This window comes from Martes martes (assembly GCF_963455335.1).
Source record: "Martes martes genome assembly, chromosome: 9".
In the NCBI taxonomy this organism is placed as follows: Eukaryota; Metazoa; Chordata; class Mammalia; order Carnivora; family Mustelidae; genus Martes; species Martes martes.
The window spans coordinates 28,050,800-28,075,550 of record NC_137896.1 but is presented as its reverse complement, the minus strand read 5'-3'; the positions used below and the strand labels follow the sequence as shown (position 1 = coordinate 28,075,550).

General features: G+C 42.6%; 1 protein-coding gene across 1 annotated transcript in view; it reads right to left on the bottom strand.

Annotated features, from left to right (window-relative positions):
* TMC2 (transmembrane channel like 2) overlaps positions 1-24,751 on the bottom strand; it is a gene marked incomplete at both ends in the record, with an annotated part of 62,207 nt that overhangs the window by 12,946 nt on the left and 24,510 nt on the right. The window contains 11 exons of the mRNA XM_080813612.1: positions 730-969; positions 1,773-1,840; positions 4,380-4,508; positions 6,562-6,711; positions 8,181-8,360; positions 11,161-11,349; positions 14,600-14,747; positions 16,825-16,967; positions 20,079-20,177; positions 22,260-22,366; positions 22,714-22,795. Of these exons, the coding sequence (XP_080669738.1) occupies positions 730-969; positions 1,773-1,840; positions 4,380-4,508; positions 6,562-6,711; positions 8,181-8,360; positions 11,161-11,349; positions 14,600-14,747; positions 16,825-16,967; positions 20,079-20,177; positions 22,260-22,366; positions 22,714-22,795 (1,535 nt within the window). The remainder of the gene's footprint in view (positions 1-729; positions 970-1,772; positions 1,841-4,379; positions 4,509-6,561; positions 6,712-8,180; positions 8,361-11,160; positions 11,350-14,599; positions 14,748-16,824; positions 16,968-20,078; positions 20,178-22,259; positions 22,367-22,713; positions 22,796-24,751) is intronic.

Here is a 24,751-nt window from a genome sequence, read left to right as displayed (position 1 = left end):
GGTGGCAGATAAAATGGTCAGCATGTTCCAAACTGCTTGAACCACAGAACTCCTTCTTATGGAGTAGAGAGATGGCTTTATTTTCAGAGGGTCTTATGCTTGGAAAGAGAGCATCAGATGCATATTATTTCTCAATGTATCTCCTTATCTCATTACTTATACATTCTTTACACAATGCCCAGTCTCCTAAACTGGTCTGACTCATACCCTGAACCCACAGTGCTGACAAATGCTCTGCAGGGCATGGGGACCCAGTCAAAAGTCTCAGTTGCTGCTTCCCATGTGAATGGCACTTATAAATGTATGGTTATTTCATCTTCAGACTATTTCCCCCCACCCCCCCTTACTCATCCTATGGTAAGGTAATCCAGAGCAGTAGACTATCCACATGTTAAAAGGTCAGAGCTGCACTGTCCAATATGGTAGCCATCAGCCGTGGGAGGTTATTTAAATTACAGTGAATTGTAATGAAATAAAGAAATTCAGTTTCTTGGTCGTCACTCCAACGTTCAAGAGCCACACGTGGCAGGGAGCTACCATATTGGATCACGCAGAGATAGAGCATGTCCATCCTTGCAGAAAACGCCATCGAACAGCTCTGATGATTTGCACAGAGCTCCATGGCCTTTTGCAGGCTGATGAGATGCTAGAAGAGGACTTCTGAGCCAGGGCTCCCTGAACAGATTGCTCTGGGGGAGGAGCTGCTCCCATGCAACCGGGACTATGCACCTGAATGGTCCGCAGTCGAAGGAGGGCGGGAGGGACATGATGGTGTAAGCCACTGGCAGGAGGCTGAGGAAGAGTACCAGTAGCAGGAGGCCCATGTAGAAGTTGTTGGATCGGGAGGCTTTGAACACGCGTTCGTGGGGCACATTGCTGCTCATCACTGCCCAGCACTGGAAGTACATGGAGGTCAGCAAGCGCAGCACGTTGATGCCTACCAGTCCCGGAGCGTAGAAGGAGCCCATCCTGGAAGGGCGGAAACCGCATACCCAGTTGGCCCCCCAGCAGGTGAGGCCAAGGAAGGATGACAGGAGGAAATGGGATAGATGGGTTAGGAGCATGACGCTTCACTGCCTTCCCCACAGGTTCTGAAGGCAGTGGTCTCCCATTTAAGCCGGACATTTATTGCCAAGCCATAGCCACCCATTCCTCAGGAGAGGGAGATCTCCAAGCACCACTGGCTTGGGTTCTGACCACGAGGCACCTAACAAATTATTTGGCCTCCTGTCTCTTTCTCTGTGGTTCCCCTAAAACAATAGTGCTGCTCAGAAAAGTATCTGAAGTTCTTAAATAAAGAGAATGGGACGCTGGCTTTCAGTGAGTCCTCAGCCTCTTAAAAGTCTTTGGTTGAAATTACTCAGCCTTTTCCTCTAACCCCCGCCTCAGAGGAGGAGGACGCTTGCCTCCTTTCCTCCTCCTCTCCTACCTATTTTCTCCCTCTTTTCTCTTCCATTTCCTCCTCTGTTTCTCCTCCTGTCTCCCTTTTGACTCCTCCTTCCTCCCTTCTCTACTTCGTCCTTTTTTCCTTTCTCTTTCTCATTCCCCTTCAGTCTTCCTCTGTTCCTCTCCTTTCCTCTTTGTCCGTGGTAGCCCATGAGTAGGCTGGATATGGTCCTGGTTCTCATCTGGTCCTGTCCTCTATTTGTCATCTGAAAGGAAACAGTTCAGAGAGGCTGGAGGATTTGTCTAACCTCTTCCCCCAGCTAGTTGGGATTCCAGTTTTCTGACTTCCCTGATGAGGTGGTCCCCAAACAAAACGCATAGCTCACCAGATCATTCCTTGGTTGAAGATCAAACCAAGTACATTTCCACTAATATCAAACTCAGCATATGACGGCTGCAGGGGGAGGCAGACAGAGAGAAAGGAAGTTGTTAGGCATTAGCCAGCCTCCATGACCAGCCAATTGGCTAAGCCAGAGACACTCCATCCCAAAGAGCCTGCTCTGGTGATCTGAGAGGAGCCTTGGATTCATGGTTCTGTTTCTTTAACACATTTTCCACGTTTCAAGGAAAGTTTTGAAATTCTCAAAGTTGAAAGTTTTTCCAATGACTTTTTCCATTAAAAAAGTGAGAGTTTTTAACCTTTTAGGGCCTGCAGGCCAACTGTGTATTCTTGGGAGGACCCTGGCCCCAACAAGAACATTTTATCAATGCTCTAATCAGAAATTTGCCTTAAAATTAAAATCAAGGAATAAATCTAATAGGTAACCAAATGCAAATAATTAAATGGGGGGGTCAAATGATAGTTTTAAAAGCAAACAAGCAAACACAATAATTAAACCACTCCTCCAACTGTCTTTTCTCCTTCTCATTTTCCTCTAGTCTGAGAGTAGTTTGTGCAAAGGAAAGAGCTCAGCCAGACTCTGATTTTCAGAATTTTGGAGATTTGTCAACTATTTGAAAGACTGCAGATTGTGTGAGCACTGGGGAGTGAGGGGTCCTCAGGCAGCATGCTTAAACCGACTTCCCCATTTGTCCTCTGGAAATGGAAGTCAAGAGAGACAGAGATGAGGAAGAGGAAGAAATTGGGAGAAAAAGGAGGGTCAGGTATGGATCAAAGGAGGAAGAGGAAATGTGCATTTTCCAAATACATGAGGGTTTAGTCTTGGGACCTTAAAATGAAACGTTTAAAAATATTTTTGAAAACTTCTCATCTGCTATGTTTTGTGTCCTGGTTAGAAAAATTGTCCTCACCCCAAGATTGTAACTTTATATATGCTTTCTTTTAGACATTTATAATTTAATTTTTTGACGATGAAAACTTTGATCTACCTACAATTTATGTATGTAGGTGAAATGGGTGAGAGATATAGTCCCTTCCTCCAGTGGTCAACCAGTTGTCTCCACCCTTTGTTACAAAATCCTTTCCCACTGGGTTGAAAGACTGCCTTTATCTTAAACTAAATTTCCACATAGATTATTTCATATAGATTGTATTTCTGGATTTTCTATTCTGTTCCATTGATAACTTTGGCTGTTCCCTAATACTAGTTTTAATTATTATAGCTTCGTAATATGTTTTAACATAATGGTAGGTATAGTCCCTTTCATTTTGCTGTCTTAAAACTGTTCCTGTCTATTTCTACATGCTTATTTTTAAAATGAAATTTAGTATTACTTGGGGATCTTGTTAAACTTATAAATTAATTTGAGAGCAATGACATCTTAGCAGTTTCCTTTTGTCCTATTAAAGATGGCATCTTCTTTGAGCATGAGGTTCTTTCACCCTTGTTCTCGGACGAGATTATGAAGTTTTCCTCACTGTGAAGAGAAGTTGAGTAGGCTTGTGCAAAATTGTGGCTGGCGACTAAAAGAAAAAAAAATATGACAGAAACCTGTACTGGAGCCCTTACCTAGGCCAGGTACCTTACTGTAGGTCATGATGAAGATGATACGGGTAAACAAGATATGGACATCAGTTAAGGAGTTGTGCCCCTCCCACCCCCCAACAACGGTGACTTATAGGGACAGCGAGTGAGGTGTTGTGGAAGAGACACACACAGGACAGAGGAAGCCAGACATTCTGCCTTATCACAGAAGGTCACTACGGAGAGGAGATGACACACATTTAGAAGGAGCCGTTTCCCAGGTAGGGGAGGAAAAAGAGGATCTCAGGTGGAGGGAATGAGTGCAAAGAGGTTTATCAAAGCATAATCCAGAAGATAGCACCAATGGTTACTATGTTCTTGGTTTGTTCCAAGACTTTCTGAAACATTCACGCTCACCTGCCCTCTCCCACCCCAGGATTTCATTACAGTCTCAAAAATTAAGAACGACCATTTCTAGGCCGCCTGGGTGGCTCAGTTGGTTAAGTGTCTGCCTTTGGCTCAGGTCATGATCTCAGGGTCCTGGGATCAAGCCCTGCTTTAGGCTCCCTGTTCAGCAGGGAGTCTGCTTCTCCCTCTCCTCATCCCTCATGCTCGCTCTTGTTCTCTCTCTCAAATAAATAAATAAAATCTTAAAAAAAAAAAACAAAAGAAACTGCCATTTTGTCTTATCCACTTCTGTTACCATTCCTATACCTTGCTTGGTGTGGACTCCAAAGGATGGTGGTCTTTGCCTTCCCTGATGAGAGTTGATGCCACTTTGGCATTTCTCTACTACTGTCTGCTCAGTACCAAAGCACGTGATCTATCTTTCCCAAGGCCAAGCGAAAGATAGGAAGGTCATATTGTTAATTACGTGGGGAAAAAGTGGAGTTTCCTCTCAGAAGGCAAATAGGTCACTTAAAGGAAATACAGATGAAATGCTTCACTATTTTGCAGAGCAGAGGCTGGCATCAATTATCCAAATAAATGCCCAAGAACGCATCTGACTATATCAGATAGGATGGTCGAGACCCTTCTCTGTGGGATGTTCATGAAACGGTGACCTACAAATCCAGCCTCCAGGTCCCAGCACCAACAGTAGTTCATGAACCGGACAAAACAAGCCCGCAGGAAGTCCCCCAGCAGGATGGTGATGTACGTTACCAGCATGTCAGACACCGTCAGCCTCATAAATTCCTGCAAGGGGCAGCACAGGAAAAAAAGGCATGGTCAGGGTCAAACCTTGTCCATTTCTCCCAGCTGACTGCAGCCACGCAAAGTCTCCCCTACCCACTTGAATCTTTTCTGTGACCTGTGGGTTCTTGGTGACACGGAGGCGGTACAGAAAAAGGACCCCAAGCTTTGGAAAATCCTTATTTTTAGTTCCCAGCTCTACAAGTTACCAATCATCTTTTGCTTTTGGAATAGTCTCTGAGCCTCTCAAAGTTGATAGTGATATCAACCTTGCAGGGTTATTGGGAAGCTTAGTGATTATGCATGCAAATTGCCTGGGACGTTGGCAATGCCTAGTGTATGGCAGTTATCAGCACTATTGCACAGACAGAGGATCTGAAGGCTCCCTCCTTGCTTCCTGCACCTCCTCTGAAATGTAGCTGCCCCCAGCTAAGACTGAATCTGACCATCGTCCCTGGGGACAAGAGCCAGCATTCTTCATCTCCTGCTAATTGGATTTTTGGCTTGTTATACAGAGATAATAATGCAGGTTTTTTCATGAGGCACATAGCAGAAGAGCCAAAAGCAAAGTTTTTCTCTGCTTTATAGATTGTATATAAATTTATTAATTTAAAAAATCGGAAAAGATCTACCAGGCATCATCACAACCTTTAAGACATCTGTCTAATAGCCTTGGAGTTCCTTGGGGGCACAGGGTCTGCTTTATTCATTTTTGTATCCTTCCAGATGATTAATGAATGTTTGCTGGATGAACAGCTGATGAGTTTTCAGGATTATTCCTCACTAAGAATTCAAGTTAATGCTCCTAAGTAACAGACAATCAACATGTATCAGGTCTCCACTTCTGTGCAAGGTGATGTTCTGGGACCTGGGGTGGAGGTGGTGAAGGATACAGGTGAGCAGGATGTAACAGCTCAAACCCATCATTACTGACAAGTTCAGAAAGAGACAAGCTTTAACCAGTGTTGGGAACAGTGATGGGCATTCAGGGAGGAGGGCAAGAGAGACGTCTTCCAAGGGCATGAGACAGGATGTGAGAAATTCTATTGCAGAGTATTCCAGAGGAACCATGTAGGTAATGGACTCTCTTTTGCCTTCTAAGGAAGGTGGGTTTTATTGACTTGAAGACTCTTTCTTTGTTATACCCTGTGATGGTTTTAGAAATGCAGGAGCTTGGGAAGCTGGATTGCTTTGTACATGAATGTACAAAGGAGGAGGATTTCAAGAATATGGGGGGAATCTGGACTAGAAGAGTTAAGAAATGGTGAGTCTAAGCCCTCCATGGAGGAACTGGGGAAAAAAGGCTCCTGGGACCCCATGGGAAGGAAACTGCTACAGGAGAATATCTACTGGTGGATTTATAGGCAATGTTTGTTGGATTATGTGATACATCCCTTCCTTCATTGTACTTCACCATCCTCAGTTAAAAACACTGCTGTCTAATGCTCTATGTGATTGGGCTCTTCAGGGAACCCATGAAGAAGTATAAACTCTGCATCTCAGTGTGGTGGCATAGGAAAGAAAACCCTGGGCAGGAGATGGAGTTGAGGAAGAGAGGGCAGCTGATCCCTGTGTTACCTGAAAATACTTCAAGTTTCTGCCCAGGAAGGTAAAGAACATTAGCCTTTGAAGTCCATACTATGCAAGCTACAGGAATGGTGGTGACAGTGCATAAGGTGAAATGATAGTTGTTAATATTTGGGACTAATGAAAACCATTAATTCTCTTTACAAAAATGCACAGATGCATATATGGACACAAATCCTGCCCCCAGTTTTTAGGAGTATTTATTCCTTATTTTGAGATGGAGAACCTCAGGCTTTCAGTAAAATCTGCAGTAAGACTCTAAATGAATCCAAGTGGTATTAGACCAATGAATGGAGCATGCAGAAAAGTATGTGGGATGCTGAAAAAAAAAATGGGAAGGAGAAAAGGTAAAAGTCTCCTAGGAAATACTGGCTTGACATTTTGGTGGCTTAAAAATAGAAACATCCAGAAAGAAATAACAAAGAACTGAGAACAGGGATCACTTTCGCAGGACAGCATAATTACTCACAATGCCCACGGCTGTCTCCCAGCAAGAACCCCGGGGCACATCTGCAGGGTGCAAGGGTGGCCGGGGGACACTCTCATTCCAACCCGAGGCATTGTAATAGTTAAACAGAGTCCAGTGAGTGATGTTCTTTATTGTCTCTTCATTAGAAAGCTAGAATGGAAGATGGAAGTGTGCGGTTGGAAGGAGCCAGGGATGTTTCCAAGGGAACAACAATTAAAGCTAGAATATGCCACCAGTCTACCACCTAGCCTCTGCCCTTCCCCTCAGGGGTCTCTACAGAAATGCCCTCCCCAGCCTTTCAGTCTATAGAGGAGAGGGGGCATTTGGCTGAAGTCCTTGGGTCTTTTCCTTGAGATTTTTTCTAAGTTACTATCTGTCTGTCCATCCGTCCATCCATCCATCCATCCATCCAACCATCCATCTAACCATCCCTCATCCAGTCATTCATTCTTCTTTTGAGGGTAATGTTTTTCAGGGTCTATTCTAGGCATGTAAGGTAGAGGTGACACAAGAGTGGGGGAAGCCTCAGAAAGTTCACAGCCTGGAGGTGACAGAGGTGAACAGACAATTATAGAATAGGGTGATAAGAGCTATGGGAAATATTCCTCAGGGACCAAGGAAATCCACTTCGGACCATGGGGCCACAGAGAACTTACTGGAAGCAATGACATCTGAGGCAAAACCTCAGGGAGGATTAGTCAATGAGTTAAACATGGGGAGAAGGGTGGAGAGACAGGCAAGAGAAAATTCTGTCCCATGGAGGAAATGTGAGGTTCAAGAGAGTGGAAGAGTTCACTGGGGTAGGATGAAAGCCAGAGATGAAGGTGGAGGGGTAGGCAAGTTATTTCCATGCTTAGAATCTTCCAGTAGTTTTCTATTAAACTCAGGTAAAAGTTCATACAGCTCAGTAATGAGGAGGAAGAGATGGGGAAGAGGACCCTCAACATCTGACCCTTTCCTTGGGTTCATTGTCCCCTTCTTCCCTCCATTCTATTCTTTGCCATCCTACAGTTCCTTGTTTGCACCAGCTGTTCCCTCTGCTTTTTCCAATGTCTGGTAAGACTCCCCAGGTTGGGTGGGGAATTCTGGAGTCCCTCCTATGGACTGTCATGCTTCCCTGGGCTTGCCCCCACTGGCGCACATGCCACAATATGCTGTACTGAATGAGTCTGTTTCCCAGCCTAGATATAAATATCCTTGGAACAGGACTGTGTCTTGCTGTCTGCGGTACCCTCAAGGCCTGATATAGTGGGTGCTCCATGACCATCTAGTGAGCAGTGATGGAAGGTGGGGTCAACCATGAGATGTCATGTCAATAGGCACTTACTTGGCTGGTAAATATTTATGGCAGCTATGATGCAATATAGGAAAGGCTGCAGATAAACTATTAAGGATACCAAATGACGTGTATATGATGTAAAAAGACTACCTAAGAAAAAGACAGTAATGACCTGCAACAAAATATTAACAATGGTTGTATTTGGGTAATAGGATTCTTCATTTTACTTTTCTCAATTTTCCAAAATTTCTTTAATTAATAGGGATTATACATGAGGAAAATATAGTTGAAAAAGGAAATCTCATGGGCACCAGGGATTAGAGGAGTTTGTGGTCTTTACCTTGAGATGAACATCATCCATCAGGGCCAAGAGAAACGTGTAGAGGTTCCCCAAGAAGAGTGCAAAGATGCGTCCCAGCTGCCATTTTAGTCCAATGCGTGGGTGATAATTCTCCAGAGCAGCAATGGTTTCAAACAAAGGGGGACAAAACATACCAAGCAGGGACATCACAATTTCTACCTGAGAAATCAGGAAAGCCTGGATTACTTGGGTCTTCTGTATCATTTGTTTGGCCACCATCTCTGTACTCCCTAGGGCCATGCATCTCCCTCTCCCTCTTGCCCCCTCTTATGCCTCCGGAGATGCCCTCAGGACTCCACAACTTACTGTGTGACTGTGGCTAAGCTGCCAACATGCCTGGAACTATCAGTCTATGTCCCAGACAACATAATTGCTCTGTGACTGGATGCCATCATGATTGTTGCTATTAGTATTGATAAAAATGGCAAATTTTCTTTGAGAAATAAATGGGTTAACATATGGAACAGTTCTTTGTGTTCGGTAAAAGTCATGAGCTGGGCAAGAGTCACTGTGGTAGCTCTTATCTCAGGAGCATGGAAGACAGGAAGCTGAGATCACAGAAGGGAACTAACAGCAGAGGGACGTGGTAAAGAGTATGGCATCTGGAGTCAGTTCTCTGGGTTTGAGCTCCAGCTCTATCCCTTACTGGGTTTGTAACTTAGGACAAGTTACATAACTTCTCTGAGTTTTTTGTTTCTTCATGTGTAAAGTGAGAATGACAGTTTTTTATTGTGAGAGTCAGATGAGATTGTGGACATAAGTCTGCTAGCCTGGAGTCTGGTAAGCACTAAACTTGGCTCCAATTTTGGGAGAATCCTGACTTGTATAACTGAATCTGACCACGGTGGAACGTTTTTTTGTTTTTGTTTTTTTTTTCAACTAAAACTGCTCATCTAGTAGAGAGTAAATCTTTGAACTGCTGACGAAAGTGCAGTTCTGGTCTGGTTCTGACTCCCTTATACTCTATCACACTGACTGTTGGCTTGGCTACTTATCACCTTCACACCTGTTCATACAGTGTTTCCCACCTGGACAGCCATCACTGTGGTGCATCACTGTACCACATCCACAACTGCCCTTCTTCACATGTGTGTTTAATGCATAGCCTAATTCCTGCCTTTCCCACAAAGTCCTCCTGCCTCTCCAGCTCACATAGAACTCTCCACCTGGCACACATCTATAAACCAAAACATCTTAGTTGATCACTATTCCTGCCCACTGCTGTTCGTGCTTTGGTTTATTCTTGTCAAGTCTGCTTCCTAAGGAAACTGCAATCTGCTTAAGGGCAGAATCCATCTCAGGCATCTTGTATCCCTCTCGTACCTTAGTGATCTGATGTTTTAGGTAAGTTAATTGTAAATAGCATGTAGCTTAAAAACATTCATTCTGATTATTGCCTTTATTTTAAGAAAAGAATTTATTTATTCACTAGAGAGAGAGAGAGAGTGAAAGAAAGAGAGAGCACAGAGGGAGAGGGAGAAGCAGATCCCCACTGAACAGGGATCCCAATGTGGGGCTTGATCCCAGTATCCTGGGATCATGACCTGAGCCAAAGGCAGACACTTAACCACTTGAACCACACAGGTGCCTCATTATTGCTTTTAAACCATAGCTTTAATCCATTTATATTTATTGTAATTACTGACATTAATTCTATCTGATTTTATGCTTTATATTTGTTCTACCCATTGCACATTTATTTTTCTATCCTTTTTTGCTTCATGGGAAGAGATAGATTCTTTTTTATTATTTAATTTATCTAGCTCATGATTCTGTAGATCAGTATTTTTTCTCTGGGCTTAGGTAGGTGGTTCTTTTGCTGGTCTCATGTAGATTCATTCATATATCTACGGTCAGAAGGTTGATGACTTCATTCATATGTCTGCTAGTTGACTGGCTATCATGTAGAGTGATGAGATAACTGGGCCATATGTCTCTCATCATTCAACAGCCTAGTCTGGAACTGTTCACATGGTGGATATCTTAGGGTTTGCAAGAGGGTAAGTTCCAAAACACAAGCATTTTTCAAGTCTACTTATACCATGGTTGTTATTGTCTCATTGTTAAAGCAATTCACATGGCTAACCTAGCTGGATTCCAAGGGTGGGGAAACAGATTCTACCCTTCATGAGAGGAGCTAGAAAATCATATTGCAAAGAAATCTAGGAATATAAGAAGGGGAAAAACTTGTAGCCAGTTTGCCAACTACTAAAGATGTTAAGTTCCCAAAAGAGATTTATGGACTCAATATAACCACAATGAAACTTTAATGAATTTTATTGTGGATCTTGATGAGAGAACTCACTTTACCAGATATCAAGACATACTTTAAAGGCATAGTTTATCAGTGTATTTCTTAGGGCAGGCACAGGTAAATAAACCAGTGGTATAGAATAGAGAGCCCCAGAATCACACTCATACATTAACAGATACTTGATTTAACTTGATACTTGATTTATGATGTATGGCACTATAGAGATATGAAGAAAGGATCACCTTTTTAATAGTTGGTGCTAAGACAACTTATTATTCAGTTGACGGACATGCTAATTATAATCCAGATTTAATAACCTATAAGAGACTAATAAGACATGACTCTTTTTTCAAATGTTCATGCTACTTAACTGGAAAGGGATGTGATTTCACTTTTTAAATATGTCCTATAGGGTGGCTCAGTCATTGGGTGTCTGCCTTTGGCTCAGGTCAAGATCCCAGCGTACTGGGATTGAGTCCCACATTGTGCTCCCTGCTCTGTAGGATGCCTGCTTCTCCCTCTCCTACTCCCCCTGCTTGTGTGCCCTCTCTTGCTGTGTCTCTCTCTGTCAAATGAATAAATAAAATCTTTAAAAAATATGTCTTATAATCCAGATTTTCAATAATTCAGCTGAATTGCATAGGAACCAGTATAATTTTCCATGTTTGCCCTCAGCATTCACTTCTACAGAGATGGCCTTTTTACCTCATTTCTTTCATACCAGCTGACATTCTGCATTTTGGAGAATTCCTGGGATCGTTTCACCACAAAGTAAATGAGGTACCCACTTCCACACAAACAGCAGATGATAAGAAAATTGGCCAGGACCCGGAGAAATCTTGTCAGATGGATATTTTCTTCTTTGTTACTCTCTTGTTCATCCACTATTGATTCCTTAATGTGTGGAAACAAGATGTGAGTAAGGACAGGCTAGGACCCAATTGGGTTCCTGAAATGACTACTTAGTATATTATCATAAATGAAATAATACAGAGGAGGTGCTGCAGAGCACTGTTGCCCTATGGAGAATTTCCTTCCTTCCTTCCTTCCTTCCTTCCTTCCTTCCTTCCTTCCTTTCTTTCTAGATTTATTTATTTTTTTATCTATTTATCTATTTATTTTTTTATCTTTTTTTTATCTATTTATTTATCTATTTTTTGAGAAAGAGAGAGAAAGAGCACACAAGTGGGGGAGGAGGGGCTAAGGGAAAGGGAGAGAGAGAATTTCAAGCAGACTCCTCACTCAGCATGGAGCCGCACGTGGGACCCAACAAGTGGCCCAATCCCATGACCCCAAGACCATGACCTGAGCCAAAATGAAAAGTCCAGTGCTCAACCAACTGAGCCACTTAGGCGCCTCAAGAATTGTTTTCTTTAAGAAGATATACCTTGTTGTTATTCCCATTTTGGTACACATGATAACAAAAGCTTAGATTTATTGAATACCTACTGTATGCCAGTTGTGGTGCTAAAGACCTGTTTTGTATCACCCTCATAATCCCAATAACAATGTAGTAATTTCTATTATCACCCATGTCATAGATACTTGGCCCAGAGAGATCTCAGCAACTGTCTGACTGGGATTGTTTTAAAACTATAGAGCAAATAGATTAAAATGACATGTTAACAATACTGAGTCTTCTAAACCAGGGGCCAGCAAACATTTTCTACTAATAGCCCTATTAGTAGGGGCGCCTGGGTGGCTCAGTCGGTTGTGTCAAACTCCTGATTTCAGCTTGGGTCATGATCTCAGGGTTGTGAGACTGAGCACTGCATCAGGCTAAATGTTCATTGCAGTGTCTGCTTGTCCCTCTCCCTCCGCCAACTTGTACTCTCTTTCTCAAATAAATAAAAGAAATCTTTTTAAATTTTAATTATTTTTTTAAGATTTTATTTATTTATTTATTTATTTATCTATTTATTTGACATAGAGAGACACGATGAGAGAGGGAACACAGGCAGGGGGGAGTGGGAGAGGGAGAGCAGGAAGCCTAATGTGGGGCTCAATACCAGGACCTCAGGATCATAACCTGAACGGAAGGCAGACGCCCAATGACTGAGCCACTGAGGCACCCCTAAAATCTTTTTTTTTCTTTTTAAAGAGCCATATAGTAAATAGTTTTGGCTTTGCAAGCTTTGTGGTCTCTTTCACAACTACTCAACTACCCCATAACACATGAAACAACCACTGACAATATGGGAATAAATAGGCATTGATTTGTTTCTATAAAATCTTATTTACAAAAGTAGGCAGCAGGTTGGATTTGCCCCTGGACAATAATTTGTTGATCCCTGTCTAATCTATGAACATGGTATATCCCCCTTTATTTAGGGTTTCTTAATTTCTTTCAGAAATGCCTTATATTTGTTGTTGTTAATTCTATTCTTAAGAATTTTATGTAATTTTATTGTAAATGGGATTAAAGTTATTTTCTTGTTTGCTGTTGTATATAAAAATATAATAGTCATATATATATTTAATTTTAATTTTAATTTTAATTTTAATTTTAATTTTAATTTTAATTTTAATTTTAATTTTAAGTAGGCTTCATGCCCAGCATGGAATCCAATGCAGGGCTTGAACTCATGACTCTGAGATCAAGACATGAGTTGAGATCAAGAATCAGATACTTAGGGGTGCCTGGGTGGCTCAGTGGGTTAAAGCCTCTGCCTTCCGCTCAGGTCATGATCCCAGCGTCCTGGGATCGAGCCCCACATCGGGCTCTCTGCTCGTCAGGGAGCCTGCTTCCCCCGCTCTCTCTGCCTGCCTCTCTGCCTACTTAACTGACTGAGCCACCAGGCACCCCTAGATTTTTTATTGTAGACTTTTCATCCTGCATTAGTAACTCTCTATGAAGACAGAAATAGTTCATGGTGGACCCAAGACAGTAAATGAGGTCTCCTGATTACCAAAGTACTGGGAAGGAGACTTTTCTATCAATGAACAGTTACTGTATTCAGGTCCAGGTTTAACTAACTTATCAAGCAGTTAATATACATTAGTTCAGCAGTTTTCATATATGCTCTGTTATATAAAATTATTATCTCTGGTTTTAATAGACTCAGAGAAAAAGCCTTCACCTTGCCAGATGTTCAAAGGGCTTCATACATAGGCACTGACCTTTTTCTCTCTTGGGTAGGTCTGGAGGAAGAGGCAAAGCCTCCGTTGACCCCTCTTCTGCCCTTGGGTGCTCCACCAGTGCCTCCCCCGCCCCCAACTGCTGGCAGAAGGAGAAGGGAGGAGAGCCCAGTCAGCTCTCTGCACTACCCACTGCCAAGCTGTCAGGACTGTGGGCTCATGAAACCCATGCAGTGAGGTGCTCAGCTCAAGCTCTGCCCCTGGTGGGTGTACCTGCCATTTGTAGGCATTGGTGAGGGGGTAGCTGCCAGGAAGGGCCAGAAAAGAGGAGAGGGAAGAAGACAAGGCAATTAAGCGTGTTGTAAATCTGACCTTTGGCAGGTCCTGGGGGAAAGAAAGTGTGATCAGATGGGAGACATATTGAACTATAAGAACTCCGAATGGTTTTTATAGACATGGAGGGAAAAAATAAGATGTGCTGCTCTTCAACATACTAGCTTCTGTTTTCATTCATTTGTTTACCCCTAGGTTTGCTTTTATTCTATAAAATAGAGATGTATAGGCCACTTCACATGTCTTTTGTGAACAAATTTATGAGATAATTAAGTAGGACCCTTTCTGGGGTTTCTAATCACTCAGGGAGCCTTTAAAGAATTTAATGCCAGGAACCCCCCCAGCCCCTGACCAATTATACTAGAATCTCTGGGGGTTTGGGCCCAAAAGATTTTTAAAGCTGCTTAGGTGATTCAAACATGCATCAAAGGTTGAGAAGTGCAGCCCCAAATGAGTCCTTCCAGTTTCTCTGGCAGAAAAGAGTTCCACAAGGAAGCAGTCAGGACTAGGTCCCAGCAACCATGATTCTCTGCCATATTAGGAAACAGATGTGGGTACCAGTCACAGGCATTCTTTCTTGAAGACTTGAGACCTCGGCTCACACCTTTGGTAAAGCCCCTTCTACAACTTACTTGGGGATCTTATCTATCATGCCCCAACTTGGTGAAGTCTCCTAATGAGCAAAGGGACCCAGAATTCCTCGAGGAAGTGGGAACAACCCTGGGACACCTACCTTGAAGCTGGTGGTGATGGAGGCATATTTATTGTCGGCTGTCTCTGAATTCCCAATCAGGTAATCCCAGCTGGTGAACATCTTGAAGCTGAATGTGAAGTTAGCACTCTCCCCCTCACTCGCACTGCCCTGGGTATTGCTGGCCATCCTGTAGGGTGCATACCACTGCTGTTAGCCCAGGGGAACCTTGGCCTCAGCTGGGCTGGGGCACAGGTAGTAGACATGCAATGAGGGGAAAGAGCCAAGATGATTCAAATTGAACTAATTATACCCAGGGTGCCTTCCCCCCAGATTCAGGGTCCACAGCAAGCACACATGGTATCATCTGGACAATGAACCATTGAACCATGTTTTCTACCCTGACATTTGACTTCCTGTGGCTTGACTCATCTGCCAATGTTGTTTGGGAACTCTTTGTGGGAACTCAATTCTCAAACCAGAATATCCCCTTCTAATTCACGTATCTTCTTGAGCAGGAAAGATATTTATTTTCTAACATAAAACCCAACAATCCCTGAAGTAATTGTTATGGAAACTAGTGACAGGTACATCCTTCTCTTAAGCAAACTTGGTTGAAAGTCCCTTGGACCTGCCTCGTTACCCACCCATTTTATCTTACCTAGCCTCAACCTTGCTGTGGGAATCAGAATTCCAAGCAGATCCTCTCTCAGATACAATGTGTGTACGATAGAATCTGTGCCTCTTTATCTTATGGGTCAGCTTTTGGGATTTGCTATTTCATGGGCTTAGTTGACTTAGGTTTTTGGTTCATCAGGAAAACCTTCTATGTCCCTATACTCATCTGGGATAATAACAGGGAACATTGCAACAAACACAAGCGCTAAGAATAAAAGCAAGCCCATCTCCCCTGATAGATCTGGCTGGGCAGCCACCCATCACCAAATGGTCACTATTGTGCTGGGCAGTCCCTCGTGAACAGCAGCATTTCCCCTTAAGAGGACGTGACAGAAAGCCATACTGGGCTAACAACTGACTTTTTGGAGTTTTTTTTTTTTTTTTTTTTTAAAGATTTTATTTATTTATTTGACAGACAGAGATCACAAGTAGGCAGCGAGGCAGGCAGAGAGAGGAGGAAGCAGGCTCCCTGCTGAGCAGAGAGCCCGACGCGGGGCTCGATCCCAGGAACCTGAGATCATGACCTGAGCCGAAAGCAGAGGCTTTAACCCACTGAGCCACCCAGGCGCCCCCTTTTTGGAGTTTTTAACACCTGCTCTACTCCTCTCCTGCAGACACAGCTCCTTGTGCTCTTCCAGGAGGAATGTTGAAGGGTGGATGGGGCCCAGTAGTCAGGTTTGTGCAGGAGACTGTGACCCCCACCCTACGTCAGCCTTTGCTGGTTGGGGTCCCCTGGCTTAGAAGGCGGCAATTTTTTGAGAATTTTGAGAATTTTTCCTCAGAGAACATAAATTAAGAGGCACAGACATATTAGAATGTCATTTCTGGGTGCCTGGGTGGCTCAGTTGTTAAGTGTCTGCCTTTGGCTCAGGTCAAGATCCCAGGGTTCTGGGATCAAGTCCTAAATTGCTTCTTCCATTCCTACTCCCCCTGCTTGTGTTCTCTCTCTCTCTCTCTCTCTCTGTCAAATAAATAAATAAAATCTTAAAAAAAAAAAAAGTCATTTCTGACCACAGAGACAGATAGAGTGGGGACCAGAGAGGACACCATGGTTAATTGCATCGCATATGTTCCTCCATGTTTTTTATTGATATCTTTACAAATGTGGAGCTCAGTACTCACATGCAAGCTAGAGTTACAGAGGAGCAGAAGAGTTTTTCTGAGGAAGCTGAGCTCTGGGGAAAGTGAAAACAGACCTTGAAGACTTCTTCAGCCTTACCTTACCAGGTACATGCTCTCTCTCAAACCACACTGGCCTTTTGACAGGTTTTGGAACTCACTAAGGTATTTGCTGCCTCAGGGCCCTTGCATATGCTCTTCCTGTATGTAAAACGCTGTGCCCCAGACTTTCAAGGTGACTGGCAGTTCTCAGCATCATGTAAAGGTGTTTTTATCCCATTTCTGAAAACTTCCCTTATTACCCTGTTTATATCTTTTATATTACATATGACAATCCATATCTGCCTTATATGTCTCCTTGTTTTCTCTCTAAATCCCCATAAGAAGGTAAGGAGGCACAGAGTGGCCATGGGAGTGGGTTGTTTGTGTGAAGAAAATGAAAATCCTGTAAAAGAGACAGTCATACTTACGATCTAATGACAATCATCAGGCTATAGCCGAACACGCTGACCCCCACCATAAAGTATGCCATGGGCAACCTGTACCTCAGCCACCCAATAGTCCTCTGGTTGTTGTAGTAGCCGTAGAAGAGAGCAGAATACTTGATGTAACCCTGTGGGATAGGTCCAAATGTTCTGGGTTTGTAAGCTTAGTGCAGATGGTCTCCAGACACTTTCATTCTACCTGGGATTTCTTTCTCAGGGTTTAATGGGAATCTGAGGGGTGAAAGGAGGAATTCTGGGCGTCCTTATTCTTCCTTCAAATTCCCCCAATTTCTCCAGTGTCTATCCATGTCTCTGCATCTCCCCTTCATTCTCTTTGTTCTCCATTACACAGAATGCATACAGATACAGAACAAGGAGGACAGCGTTGCTAACATTGCAATACAATATGTGTGTGTGCCTGTGTGCACACATGAACGAAGAGCTCCAAATTCTTTCCCCTCACATTTCCAGGGTCTTAATGTCACACTCTGAAAGTAGGCTGGAGTTTGTGAACTTTCTCAGTAAGAAACTTACAAAGAAAACCATACCTTTACAGGGCTTACAGTCTAATCTAAACCTCAAGTTTAGTTTTGTTTTGGTTTTAGCTATAATTGGCTTTAGGTATAATCAGTACACTTTTAAGGTATGATACTAGCTTGGAATTTTAGCATTTCTTTTATGTCTTTGCTGAAGTTAAACGAGATTATTCTGGTCTCATACAGGTATGTATTCAGAAAGGGGAGGCAAATCTTAATAATCTTTTCATATACTTAAGGTTGTTTCTTCTTTGATATGATACCTAAACTCAATAAATAAATAGTCATCACTTAAATATTAGTTGTAATGTGGAACCCGAATCACATAGTAAGCTTTTCATACCTTGTTACATTAAACTCCATCGCACTCCCCAAAATACTGAGTAACTGAAAGGAGAAAAATACTAACTTTGCCATAGGGAATCCTGACAGACGCTACTTTACCCAAGTGGTCACAGTGTTGCCAATCATAACACGTATCAACATGATGTAACCCCAATTTGTCACCCTGAGAAGGGCACATTACCTCTGTGGCAGCCTTCCCAATAATGTATGATCTCACTACAATCATGAGGGAACATCAAATAAACCCAAATTGAGGGACATTTTCCAAAACAACTGAGGAATATTCCTCAAAAGTGTCAAGGGCACTGAAAGAGAATTGTCATAGATTTGGAGGAGACTAAGGAGATAGGACAAATACAATGTGAGATTTTGAATTCGGTCCTGGAATAGAAAAGGAATACTAGTGAAAAAATTGGTGAAATCCAAGTAAGTTCTACACTTTAGTTAATAATATTGTACCAAGGTTAATTTCTTAGTTTTGAAAATTGTTCTATGGGTAGATAAGATGTTATCATAAAGTGAAGCCAGGTGAAAGGTATATGAGAACTCTATACTATTTTTTGTGGGGGGGGGGGTCTCTGTACTATTTATGGAACTCTTCTGTAAGTCTAAAATTATCTCAAGATTTAAAGTTTTTAAAGCTTAATTGCTCTATCTTGTACTATCAAGATGTGGGATGTTTTACCCACCCATAATTCTGTAAGGTCATTGGTCAAGTGGAAAATAATGGTTCCCTGAGCTATAAAAATCTGCCAAATGTTGAGGCACTTTGTACACAATGTTAAAAAATCATATTTGTTAATATCTTCATTGATCTCATCAGAAAAGCATTTAACAATTGAGAAACTGCCACTGTGATGGTGATGGGTATAAGTTTTCCAAAGCTTTAATTTTAGCTTGAAAAATACAATTTTAGGGGCACCTGCCTGGCTCAGTTGGTGGGGCACACAACTCTTGATCTTGGGGTTGTGAGTTTGAGCCCCATGCTGGGTGTAGAGATTATTTTTTAAAAACACATTAAAAAAAATTTACCATTGGTAACAACAACAACAACAGCAACAACAAAACAGAGGATTATTGTTGAACAAATTTAGTTTGTTTTGGGCAGCTAGGATGTTTCCTTAGGGGTCCTTGAGTGAAATAAAGAATAAAGGAAACCCTTAGTGGTAGTACACAGTAGTAGTAGTATATAATACTTAGTAGTATAGAAATGTAGTAATTGTTTGGAACACCCTTATTCTGAATGACTTGGAAAAATACTCCAACACACTACCACACATACCTGAGAAGTAGAACCTGACCTGAACTTGAACCTGACTATGAGCATGAAGGATGGCAGCAGCGATGATGACCTGTTGCCTGAAACTCCCAGCCTCAGGATCTCTTTGGAGTTGCAGACAGAGCTCCACAAAGGCATAGAGGTGAGGAGACTCAAAAGGAGGAAGGGGTATTTCAGGCCATGTCCTGAGCAAAAGTAGGGAGGCACTAGTATGTGATGCATTCAGGGACTTCCCCCAAATTTGATAAATATTGGAAATTAAAGTATGAGGTCTGAGACAGAAATGGAGCTGGAAAGGGAGGAAGCAGCCAAGTGATGAACAGTTCTTTTGTAAACCTGATTTAAAACACTGGATTTTATTCCATTTAGGAATGGGAATAAATGAATATCCAAGGTAGGGGAGTGGCAGGGTCAGGTTCGCCTTTCAGAAAGATCACTCTGACAGCAGAGCAAATGGAGATTTTAGGAGCCAAGTCAAAGCAGGAAGCAGAGGTAGAAGATTCTGAAATGGTCCTGGTATGGTGGGGACATTATCCAAAGAAGAGGTAAGAGGGATAGAGAAAGGGGGACTGAATTAAGATAGAGTTAGTGGTTGGTTGATTGTGTGTGGGGGGTGGGGGAGAGGTGGTAGTGAGGAAGAGGGAAAAGTGTAGGATGACTTTCAGGTCTCACACTTGAATGATTGGGTGGAATGGTGGTTCCAATAAAGGAGATGGGAAAACGCAATGTGGGTTTGGCCGGATAGATGTTGAATTTGAGGATGCCATGTGAAGCTTGGGAATGGCTGAGCTGGCGATAGCCCTGGAGTCTTCCTGTGGGTATGGGAAGAGAAATCTGTCCTGTAGGATCACTTACATGGGTCTGGCAGGGAGAGAAAGGAGCCGTGTATGGCTGCAGGAAGGACCTATGAAAGGGTCTTAGGAGGACAGGGTTGGCTAGCTCATTTTGCATAGTGGGGATCTCATTTGAGTTAAGCACTGGTTTTCCAATGACTAAATGCAATATTTCACACTTATCCATGCAAACTTTAGGTCTTACAATCACATAGTAGAAGTGCATTGGCATGTTACTGTTGCTACCTCAAAATCCCAAAGGACAGAAAAATCCATGGCTTTTTCTTCCTCAGCCCGAGGCACTGTCTTCCTGGGAATGCTGCCATAGGGCACGCCCATCAGTACCTTGTGTAGGGACAGAACGACAGCATGATGAGTGGAGAAAATACAAACACATGGAGACATTAATATACTGGGTTAAATATCTCCCTTCTCAGAGCAGGACACACCCGCTTTCTTCTTTAGAGAATATTAATCCCTTTCCTGGTATAGAACTATCACATACTCATTGTAGAAAATGTGAAAAAGTACAGAAGAGCATTTAAAAAAATTCCCCATCACTGGAGCGCCTGGGTGGCTTAGTCACTTAAACATCTTACTCTTGGTTTTGGCTCAGGTCGTGATCTCAGGGTCCTGAGATGGAGCCCCAAATCCAGCTCTGCGCTCATCATGGAGTCTGCTTGAGATTCTCTCTCCCTTTCCCTCTGCCCCCTCCTGCTTGTGCTTGCTCACTCTCAAATAAATAAATAATTAATACATCTTTTTTTTTAAAGATTTTATTTATTTATTTGACAGAGAGAGAGATCACAAGTAGGCAGAGAGAGAGGGGGAAGCAGGCCCCCTGCTGAGCAGAGAGGACAATGAGGGGCTCTATCCCAGGACCCTGAGATCGGGACCTGAGCTGAAGGCAGAGGCTTAACCCACTGAGCCATCCAGGTACCCCGATAATAAATACATCTTTTAAAAAAATCCCTATCACCACCATATCCCAAAGATAATGATTGTTAGATAATCATAGATTTCCTTACGGTTGTTTCTGAGTTTTATCTATATTTTAGTCTGGTTATTTAGCTTAATATTATTTTATGACAAATTCTCTATGGCATATGGTATGTCTCTGAATAAAATGACTTCAGAATATTTAATCCCATTTATCTACCATAAATTTACTTAACAAATCACCTGTTGGTGGATATTAGAATATTGCTAGTTCTTTATATGTACATAGTTATGTTATTACTAACCTAATATATATTCCTGTATTTCCATCCTTAATTCTAAAAAAATCAGAATTGTATGAAGTTTACATATTGGTTTAGGAGGGATTGACTTTATTTTACAATATTAAGTTTTCCCTTCCAAGAACATATCCTCCTGTGTATTCAGTTGTATTTTGGTCCTGTAATGCTTGACGGTGTTCTGCCCAGAAGTCTTCTAATTTGTCAGATTTCCCTTGGAAAAGATCCCAGGCCAACACTCTGGAGACCTGGGATCTCATTTACTACAAACTTACTGTGTGACTTCACACAAGTTGCTTATTCCTTTCCTGTCTCTCAGTTACTCATCTATAGGTAGGGATGCACATACATCCATATAAGATTATATCTGGGAGAATAGTGAGGAATACAATTTAAATACAGGTTTGTTTGTTTTTTTAAGTAAATTATGATACAACGCATTCTCTCTCTCTTTTATTTCAGGGTAAAGAAAAAAACTTACTAAGATGTTAATTCTCCACTAATCTTAAAGTAAAACAAAAGACAGAAAAATGTAGGGTCCACGTCTTAATTTAGAAACACAAGTACCTTGAACCCCCCCTCATTTGTTTGGTTGGATTGGCCTAGGAGACTGGAGGTGCCCCTCCCCACCCATGGGTCACAGGGACAAGCTGAGACCCTGGGTGGGCCATGGGGCCACATAGCTGAGCAGGTGAGCTCTCTGGGGGAAGGACTGGCATCAGCCTTGAGGGACAACGTGTGAGAAATGTGGAAAGACGCTGATGTCAGGGGGCCTTGCTGAGCATGAAGGCAAGCCCTACTACAATCATCCCTCTTATGACACCATGTTTGTACTCAAAGGCATTGGGTGGGTGGAGTTGAGAGTCACACTTTCGAGAAAACCCAAATCATGGAAATGCCATCCCTGGCTGCCCATCAGGTCACTGCCCTTCCAGGCTGATTCCAGACCTTATCCACAGACATCCCATGCCCTCAATAAAGCTGAACACTCTGAAAAAAAAAAAAAAAGGAACACAAGTATTTTGGTTCTGTTTTTGTCCTAAGCTATCTGGGCAATGGATGGGAGTAGAGAACTTAAAATGAATGACTGATTTTTTGTAAAACGGAGAGTATTTGATTAATATAAATGAGGATGGTGGTCATGATAAGCCTCCACACTCTCTAGAGATCTAGGAAGCTCTTGTCTTACCTCTGGGATGATAACTAGACCAAATATTAAGCCAAAAAGGACGAGGTTAACTCCATACATCCATCGGAGAAAGATGAAATATGATGCCACAGAAGAACCAAAGTGACCTGGCATAAGGAAAGGCAGCAGGGTTTAAATGTTGTGGAAGGAGGAAGATAGCATGACCGAGCTCTATATGTGTGTGATGGATTCCGTTTTCATGTCGGTCTGTGGAACGGATGTTCCAGATAAATAAGCTGGGGGCTCTGAGGGGCTAACCAATTTACCTGTGCTCCTGCAATCAGAAAATGAAGAAACAGGATTTAAATCTGGGTCTGACTCGCTCAAAGGCTATCCTGTTTTCTAATACCACAGGTCCTGTGGAATAACCTGATCAGCTGGTCAAGAAAACAATCCAAGCCTTTGGAAAACTCTTTAGGAAACCAGCTCAACACAGTTACACCAAAATACTCACTTTCAATGTCCTTGATCTTCATTTCCCAGGGTATACATTGAGTCTTGAAGTTATGGAAGTCTCTCTTAAACTTGACCCACTTCTGAAATTAAATAGGTAATACACTCAGTTCATTAACATCCTGCCTTGGGGCCTGGAGGAACACACTGCAGGGACATGTTGATGCTGACATGTCAACACCAAAGTCAAGAGTGGGGCATGAGAGAAGCCAGCGCAGCACAGTGCCTTGTGTTTGCTGATAAAATTTCATATTTGGGGGTGCCTGGGTGGCTCAGTGGGTTGGGCCTCTGCCTTCGGCTCAGGTCATGATCTCAGGGTCCTGGGATCGAGCCCCGCATCGGGCTCTTTGCTCAGCTGGGAGCCTGCCTCCTCCTCTCTCTGCCTGCCTCTGTGCCTACTTGTGATTTCTCTCTCTGTCAAATAAATAAATAAAATCTTAAAAAAAATTTCATGTTTGGACAGTGTATATGTGAACTTAGGAATTCTGTATATACTTCTGATATGGGGGATCAAATTGGGTTAGCAACCTCTGGCACAACTTTTTTTTTTTTTTAAATTCTTAAACATTCAAAGGGGAAAAAAATCTCACAAGGCTTATGTCCACATTTGGCAGACAGCCAAGTGCATAAATCTGATAAGAACTTTGCTCAACCTTCATGGCGCTGGAATTGGTAGGACCTCAACCCGTGGCTTCCATTCTTCTCTTGGTGAGAACAACAGCCTGTTTTTTTGGTTCTTGTTTCTGTTTTTCTGAAAGGAGTTAGAAAGGTGTTTTGCTTCTTTCCAAGGTCTGTTCTCAGCACCAACATTCAGAGTTGGTACCAGCTAGAAACCTGAGTAGCTGTCTGTCTGCTGACTGGGTGAAAATTTGTCAACTCTCAAGGGGGGTTGCTCTTCCAACACCGTCCTCCCTGGAAATACATCTATTTGGAATTAAAAAAACAACAACTCATAGAAAACAGCAGACAAAGAGGTAGTGGGGAGAAGACCCTAGGATCAGTTTCTATTATAACAAAGGCCTCCTAAGGACTGTTTGTAAAGGAAGTGGGGTTTCCCATGTAAAGTCACTAAAGGCTCAAAAGGAACATTTATCTGAAGGGATCAGATGCGTTTCCAGACCTGTAGGCTTTGAATGTATCCTGATGGGATGATTGCTATACAAGGAAGGAAGCACCTGTCGAAAAGGACGGTGGTCACAGGTGCAATAGAGAAGAGGAGTGTGTAAGCAAAAGCCTGGTTGATAACAATGACAAAGCAATCCCTACAACAGGAAGGGGTATGGAGACTAGCATCGGGCATTCTTGTCCCACTGCTTTATTTACCTTCCCTAGCCCTGATTCCACGCTCAAAATTCATCTTTAGTGGTTTATTTGGCTTTCTATTTAAGTCTGTCTATAAGGAAAACTGCCCATCACCTGGGCTGTATTTTGATTTCTATGGTAATGATTTGTGGTTGTAAGTGAATAGATTGGAATTGGGATTATAGTTAGCTACCAACATAAAGTAACTCTACTATCCAAAAAAAAAAAAAAAAAGGCGCTGCTGATGTGAATTCTTCATATTCCAAGTTCTCTCATGGTTATTTCTTCTCGTAAATTAATAATCCAGCACCTGGTTTTACCTATCAGTCTCAGAAGCTTTATTAATGTGATCCCCCCCACCCCAAGGGATGGATCCCCTGTCGGGTGCTGATAATATCAGTACAGAATATAGACTTGCAAGGCTGAGGGCCAAGACAGGTAATGAACATTGCCAAGGGAGGCCCCTAGGGACAGCCTGCCAGTTAGCTGATCACTTGGCCACCATCTGACAGTCCCTTGGGGCTGTGGGCATCAAACTGTGTGTCCGGATTTGGGGCTTAGGAAATAAGATCTCAGTGCTTTCACCTCATCAGTTTTGTGAGTTTATAGCTCTTCACTGGAGAGGAAATGAATCTCAGATACACTGAAGCCCTTACAGATAAATGTAGAGAAACTGACAACAAATGGTCTCCATTCCTAAACAAATCGGCTGGTCAGCTGGATCTCCCAGGGGGGAT